This window comes from Lipotes vexillifer, unplaced genomic scaffold (assembly GCF_000442215.2).
Source record: "Lipotes vexillifer unplaced genomic scaffold, Lipotes_vexillifer_v1.1 scaffold62, whole genome shotgun sequence".
Classification (NCBI taxonomy): domain Eukaryota; kingdom Metazoa; phylum Chordata; class Mammalia; order Artiodactyla; family Lipotidae; genus Lipotes; species Lipotes vexillifer.
In genome coordinates this window covers 213,055-221,184 of record NW_006770167.1, presented here as the reverse complement: position 1 = coordinate 221,184, position 8,130 = coordinate 213,055, and the positions used below count along the sequence as shown (strand labels likewise).

The 8,130-nt window shown below is 34.6% G+C and overlaps 1 protein-coding gene across 1 annotated transcript in view; it reads left to right on the top strand.

Moving 5' to 3' along the window:
* CUNH21orf91 (chromosome unknown C21orf91 homolog) overlaps positions 1-5,900 on the top strand; it is a 27,111-nt gene extending 21,211 nt beyond the window's left edge. Inside the window, exons 3-5 of the mRNA XM_007446044.1 lie at positions 2,138-2,674; positions 3,701-3,763; positions 5,559-5,900. Coding sequence (XP_007446106.1) covers positions 2,138-2,674; positions 3,701-3,763; positions 5,559-5,725 — 767 coding nt within the window. The 3' untranslated portion in view covers positions 5,726-5,900. The remainder of the gene's footprint in view (positions 1-2,137; positions 2,675-3,700; positions 3,764-5,558) is intronic.
* The last annotated feature ends 2,230 nt before the right edge of the window (positions 5,901-8,130 follow it).

The following is an 8,130-nucleotide window of genomic DNA, read 5'->3' as shown; positions in this document are numbered from 1 at the left end:
CACACACACACACACACACACACACACACACACACACACACACACACACACACACACACAAAACAGCAAAAAATAATGCCTTTCTTTAGCCTAGTTTAGAACCCTTTTTATATGCTAAAGGATTTCCTTTCATACATAGTAAAGGAGAAACAATTTACAGTGTTTAGATTGAGCTAAAGCTGGTACATGATTAGTGCTGTGGCGGTGGACCGAGAATGAGACTGTTTACTGTTTCAGGGATTGGCTAGCCGTCTGCCTCATTTTAGGGCAGTGAGCCCTAAGAGAGTTTATAAAGAGTAAGGAAGCTCTTTAATGAATCCTCCAAAGTTAGTAAAGTAAGCAAACTATCAGGTTCTCTCTGCCTAGCAGTAAGTATTAGAATCAAACAGCAGAATGGAGGTATTTCTTATTTTGTCTATAATTGATACTAACTACCTTTTTGTCTTACTTATGTTATAAAACATGCATAATAACAATACTTTTAATATTATTCTAATCAAGGTTTGTAAACTTCCTTTTTATGTTAATTTACCAGGTTTTGAAATACAGCTGTGAGGTTTTGTGCTTAAATATTTTAATTCTGCTGGAAATTTGACCCAACCAGACAATAACTGGTAAAAAATATATACACACACAGTTGCAGTACAGGTACCAAAGGGGTAAATAAAACGTGTATGACATTCTGTTTAAGTTCAGTTTTTACACTCAGTGGAAGAAACAAGGCTGAGATAGTTGAGTTTACCTGGTGAGAGTCGTTGGCTCTTGTCTGCTTAGACTGTTAGTGTTTAGGAGGTGTGCCCCATAGCTTACTTGTGAGGGAACTGACAGCCCAGTTAGCACTGGTTTTGGCAGTCTTAGCAGGACCCACCATTGGCTGATGTTATGTCATTTTGGAACAAATTAGTATTCGCAAGCACTTTTATACCTGATTTAATGCCATTAAAGCACAAATACTTCATTATCTTAGTATTAGCCAGCGTTTGCAGTTCAGTTAATAAAATTGTTACAACTTCAATTTTTAAAACAAGGGGTGAATACAGAATGTAATTTTTTCTGACGAAGTCAGCTAAAATTTTTTTTTTTAACCTAGCACCTGAGTGGCTCTCCACTTACTCTGTTTTCAAAGCTAAGCAGATTTAGACTGCTTAATTCTGGCAAGCATTAATTTTCAGTTCCACATCCCTTATTCACCTTCAGTATAAAAGCACTGCTGTTTGACCTTAAATGGTTTGAACTTATGAAAATGTATGAATGTATTCTATATTTCGAAGTGTGTTGTGTATTTGAAAAGGTATTCTGTATTTTAAAAAAACAATTGAGATAGTATGCTTAAGCCGTACTAAAAAGTTGGGAAATATAAACATGTAATATGAATATTTCCATTATTTATGGTGCATAATGAACACTTGTGAGTTCAAGAATTATACTGGCTATTGTATCTTCGTAGACTGAATGTGTTGCTATGTGAGTAATAATTGTGTGTAATGCATTTCTTCTAGAGATAAAATTATCTTGGTAAAGTTTTAATAAGTATCAAACATGTAAAAACATTTTAGATGCTTTTCTTACTTAAAAAAATAAACAGTTCATCGACTTTTTGAGGCTTTTATTAATGTGTATTTTTCTGGTTCTGGTTTATCTTTCCCCATTAAAAACGTAACTAATAACTTAAGTTTATGATTTACTGTGTTTTTTGTTGGGAAAAGAATTGTCAAGCATTTCTCTTATTGAGCCTATAATAGAAATTTTTTTCAAGTGTACTTCAGGAGGATTAGTGAAGAAAGCACTATAATATCAAGGCCAAGATTCTGTAAATGTAAACTGCTAGTTTAGTAGTATTTTTTAATATTATGCAACAACATGCCTCTGGGCTGAGGTTGAAATTGAATCATTAAGCCCTTAGAAAGGCTTTGCTATTCATAAGAGTTTAATATTTCTGCTATTCAGAATTTACTGAATAGTTAACTTGAAGCATAAATTATTAGGCTGTATTTTATATTAATACCAATATTCTTCAGCATTTTTCCTCTGGTTTACAAATTATCAGAGACTGTGTTTTACTAGGATTTGTATTTCTTAATGCACCTTATAAAAAACAAAACTGTCTCAAGTCTTCTGTTTCTTTTTTTTTCTTTAGGAATACCAAAATCTAATCTCTTGCACACCAAATCATTAAGGGGCCATAAAGACTGCTTTGAAAAATACCATTTGATTGCAAACCAGGATTGTCCTCGATCTAAGCTTTCAAAAAGTACTTATGAAGAAGTTAAAACTATTTTGAGTAAGAAGATAAACTGGATTGTACAATATGCACAAAATAAGGATCTGGATTCAGATTCCGAACGTTCTAAAAATCCCCAGCATCACCTGTTTAATTTCAGGCATAAGCCAGATAAAAAGTTACTCCCACAGTTTGACTCCCAAGTACCAAAGTATTCTGCAAAGTGGATAGATGGAAATGCAGGTGGCCTCTCAAACTGTACACAAAGAATATTGGAACAGAGGGAAAATACGGACTTTGGGCTTGCTGTGTTACAAGATTCAGGTGCCACTTTATGCCACAATAGTGAATTGTGGCCTCATAGTCAAAATCAGGAACAGAAAAAAGAAGAGACAGTCTCTAATCCAGAGGCTAATGTCCATACCCAGCATCCACATTACAGCAGAGAAGAATGTAAGTAAAACTAGGGAGAAAAGGTAAAGGTTGGAGTTTTGTTGGGGTTTTATATGTTTTATATATGTGATATGTCAAGAATTTTGCTGTGATATTATAGATTTGGTAAATACAGTATTTAAATGACAGGTTCACCCTAGCAAAAATGAGATGTCTTAAAACTCTTCCGTCATTTCTTTGGAATATTCCTTAGTATGTCCTAAACCATTGGAATTCTGCAGTTCCATCATTTGTTTTGCCATTTAAAATTATTAACGGAATGGAATCAACAACTGTGAATTGGAAAGTTCAGGGTTCATATAGTTTAGAAGTACAACCTCAACCATTGACAAACACACACTGGCACATTGCTAATCCCTACAAGACTAATTGGGGGTGGCATTTCAAAAGCAGAAATCTGACATTTCACTAAAGGCCAAAGGTAATGTGTGTACTTGGAAAAAGTGACTCATTCAGTCTGCATATTATTTCTTCAAAAACTCTTAGGAGCTAAGATAATTTTAATTGACTTAAAATCAAGTGATCTTAGACCTAGAAGGGCCCTTGGGTATATTTTTATAAAACTCCTTGATTCTACATATGAATTATCTAAGGTTATATAGCTAGGTAGACAAATTGATTTTTCAAACTATTTCCACAGCACTTTAGTGTTTTTCAAGCTACGCATCATGAAGCATGTAGTGCTTAAGCAAAATCAACTTGATGGGTAGTGACTAGCACTTTTTAAAAACTGAAACAGAATGAGAAATATCAGAATCCACTGGACCTAATGCTAAGAATTTTTCAGTGAACCTTTTATTACAGGTGGAGGTAGACTGGGAGTGAAATGTTTCTTACTGTGGATTGTGGTCAGAACTTGAAAACTCAACACTTTAGGAGTTAATGAATGAATCTTGGGGCCCTGTAGAATGTTATGTGGGAAGATAAGTGCAAATATTTCTTTTAAATAGGATATTGTGTTGGTGGTTTAGATAACTTCTTTTCCCAGGTTGTCATGGTAATAATGAATATGTTTTCATGTTTCAGTGAATTTGATGACTCTTGGTGAGGTAAAGCAACTGAATGCAGAGCTCCGACAACAAATACAGGGTAAAGACTCAGTGTCAGTGCTTTTTACATGTGCAAAATTTGATACAGAAAATCCTGTTAGCTTCATCTGCATTTAAATTATGGGATTAGAACCTGTTCGAGTTTCCAGAGCAAAAAGAATTCTTCTTATTCTTTATGAACTGCAGGTGAAATAGATTTTTTTTAGGTGAAAACGGAGACAACAACTTAATCTCTACCTCTTACTAACATGTTTTTGACTACATACTATTGTACCAGGCACTGTGCAGGTGTGCTCCTTAGCAGTTCTTTTAGGCAGGTGGTATTGGCCCCATTTTTTTAATTATTATTAAATTTTCTAAACACAAAAGTAATCAGAATAATATAGTGGAACCGTTGACCTATCTTTCCCAGTTTCAACTATAATCAAAAGCGTAGCTAATTTTCCGTCATCTCTTCGTGCACCCATTCCCCTCGACCCATCCCTACCTCCAGGATGGATTATTTTAAAACAAATCCCAGACAACATTTTGTTTCGTCCATAAATAGTGTAGGATTTTCTCAAAAAAATAACATTATTTTTTAGGCAATCACAACCTCTATCACATCTTTAAAAAAAAATGGCTAGTAATTTGTTAACATCATCAAATAGGATGCTGAAACAGTTCAAATTCCCCAACTGTTTCCTTTTTTTTTTTCTACAATTGATTTCCATTTAGGTGAGGAAACTAACTGTGCTTCAGAGACATTAAGTTGCTTACAGTTGCTTTAGTTGCTTAGAGAGATCATGCATTCAGTCAGTAACAGATTAAGGATTCTAACCCCTGTCTTTAACTCCAAAGCTAGTAGTCTTTCTTGACCACACACCCTCTCAGAATAATAAGATAATAATAATAGCATCTTATATTTATCAAGTACTTATTCTGCAGTAAGTACTTTACAAGTATGATCTTATTTAATACTCACAATAACCCTGTGAGGTGCTTACTTTCATTATCGAGGTTATATATGAGAAGAAATTAAAACATAGTTTAGGACTTCCCTGCTGGCACAGTGGTTAAGAATCCACCTGCCATTGCAGGGGACATGGGTTCGAGCCCTGGTCCAGGAAGATCCCACATGCCGCAGAGCAGCTAAGCCCGTGCGCCACAACTACTGAGCCTGCACTCTAGAGCCCGCAAGCCACAACTACTGAGCCCACGAGCCACAACTACTGAAGCCTGTGCGCCTAGAGCCGCACTCCGCAACGAGAAGCCATTGCAATGAGAAGCCCGAGCACTGCAACGAAGCGCTCACCGCAACTAGAGAAAGCCCGCACGCAGCAACGAAGACCCAAAAACAAATAAATAAATTTATTAAAAAAAAAAAAAAAAAACATAGTTTAAGTCACTTGCCTGAGACTTGTGAGAGTCGGAACAAGGATTCAAAACTCCAGTAGTCTGATTCCAAAGCCTCTTAGGGGGGTTCCAGACCTGGGTATTAATGGGCACATTACTGTCCATAAGTCATATTAGAAATTGATTGAACCTGTTTATCTGTTCAGATTGAGAAAAGTATCTCAGAGGTAGTTGTAACTGCCATTTCTGCTATGCATCTCTAAGTCATTGCTTGACTCTCAAGTTTCATTTGATGGAGAAAAGAAAAACAGTATTCCAGTTGGCTATGCAAAGCATACAACTTCCTAGGATGGTCAAAACACAACCGTTTCCTTGGTTTCAAACTACTTTCATTGCAAACATTTGCCCAGTGCATTCATTTTAATTAAAGTACTTGAAATATAAATCATAGATTAGCTTTCTGTGTACTAAAAATGGAACTACTTTTTAAATCTTTACAGAAGTTTTTGAAGAGTTAGCCCACCAAGTGCAAGAAAAAGATTCTTTGGCCTCAGAGCTCCATGTCCGCCACGTTGCCATCGAACAGCTTCTCAAGAACTATTCCAAGTTACCGTGTCTGCAAATGGGACGAACGGGAATGAAGTCACACCTACCCATAAACAACTGAACTCTAAACTTACACGTCCTTCCTATGGCCTGCCATTTTTTTGGGCTGCCGGGCATGCACACTTTGAAGAAGTTGAAGAAAGTTATGGTCAATTATTTTATGGTCATTAAATTTGCAAAACTTAAGGCAGTGTTTAACATCTTTGTCAAATAAAGCAGATCATTACACTCTAGTCTTCTAGGGTTAATCATTTTGGTTCATTTGGGAAATCTTTTTTCCCATAATTACTAAACAGCCCTCCCTAACTTTTACCACATGTGACTACTTAAATATACTGTTAGAGTGTGACTTTGTTGAACGTGGTTTAATGTAATTCACCTGTCAGAACAACAGAAGGTTAACAAAGTTCTTAGGTTAGTCTAAACTACTAAAGATAACATTTAAGAGGTAAATGGAATTCATAATATCACCTCTTATTTATTGAGCAATATTTTAATATGAAAATTTTATATATAAAAATAATATTTTAGGTACCTTTTCATTCTGTTTATAAATGTGTATTTGAATGGCTCTGTATATTATATTTACACTTTCATGTGTGAACGTTACCCATATTTCAGATCACTGCATTTTATTCTCTTAATAATGTTTTTACAGCTGTTATCTTATTTTCCAAAGATAAATGTATTTTGGCATAGAAATCTATCTAGTTGAATTGTTTTGACTTCTAATAACTCTTATGAAAGAGGAATTAATAACTTTTTAAAGCAAGTATACAGGAAAATAAAAGACATTATTTTTTTCTAACAAAAACAGTTATGAGTCCAAGAAGAAAATGCTAATCTAGTTTCTGTATGTCAGCTTGTCTCCATAGAAGTAAAAGCCTATTCTACGTCATTATTACTTTCATTCTAATGACTTTGATGTGTTAGATTTGGACAGAATTTAAGTCAAGTCTCACTTCCATGTCAAATGTAATGTCTATCTTCAAATATAATATGCCATGAAATTGTTGTCCTATCTTTGAAAAAAATTAAAATCATTTTGTGTACCACTTAAGATAAAAGTTCAAGAATCCTTTAACTGTCCAAATTCTGTTATCAACATCACTGAAAGTAGTGTCCAAAGAAAGCATTTTCTAAACTTTAGAATCTAAAGGAAAAGAGAAGATTGCTAGTCACAAAAACAGAACTCTAATTCAAAAAAAAAGTCCGTTTTTAAGAGGATACTCTTATTGCCTATCATGTTTCCAAAGAATTCCGAATAGTTTGTCTCAAACAGCTAGATAAGTTTTCAAATAATATAGTAAAAGCTATAACCAATGCAGAATTAAAATGGGCTCTAAATTCTGTTTTCAACTGGTACTTAGAATGTATTTATGAGGTAAGATCCTTTGCTTGAAAGAATCCACAGAAAAGCCCATTAATTTGGCAGTTTCACGCATAAAGATATGAATAACTTCTGCCTTAAATTTGGCAGCCTGCCCTGGTTTGGGTCAGATTTTAGTCTTGAACACAAAGAGTATTTGACTAAGCAAAGAAACACCTCAGTCTAGTAGAAAACAACTTTTTGTAATGCTAAAATGTGTTAAATTTGCCTGAGGATATCAATTGATATCTCACTGATTTTGTTTTCTTTGAAATATGACATAACTGCTTTTCGGAGGGAGCTTTTGAAAGATGTTTTCAATTTCTCAATCCTTTGAGTCACCGAGAATGAATTTAAAATCCAGGGAGTGGAGATGCATTGCCTTAGTTGTGATAAGCTTTAATTGAATGTGTGCAATATCAGAATCTATAAACTATAAGTTGAATAAAGACATTTCCTGATGAAGCCGATAAGTATCTCAGTGCTTCGTTGTTATGGTCAGATTTTCAAATTTGACTTGACTCTTTTTTGGCATAATTCATTAAGAATCTTCCCAGCCAGGGTGCTTGTACACATTTGTGGTTCTATTTAGGTCACTTAGGGACAGTCGTAAAAGTTTGGGATGTGTTGCCTTTGATGTAAGTAGTAGCTTGTTGCCAGAACATGAGCCATATGGTGCAGTCCCAAATATAACAGTGTTATCCAAAGAAGGTTTGCTTATTTCTTAGAGTTTCTGGCAAATTTATAGCATTACTAATGAGTTTGACACAATTGGATGGGGGCGTGTATACCAAGGTCTTAATTGAGGACTCTAATTTATTCCATTTAGATATTTCTTACTTAAGCCCTTCAAAGGCAAGGTGCTCTTAAAAAATACCTGCGGTGCTGGTACTCGCACTAGTACTTAATTTGGAAGGATATCCTAGTTAAAAAAAATTTTTGAAAAAAGTATTTCACAGCAGTTTATCCAAATATTTGGTAAACTTATTTTATATTCCTATGTTAGTTTTCTTAAATATTCAATTATTGTATATGCTAAAATAAGGGTAAGGGATAGAGTTGAGTTTTCAGAGAACATGAAATACCGCAAATATTGG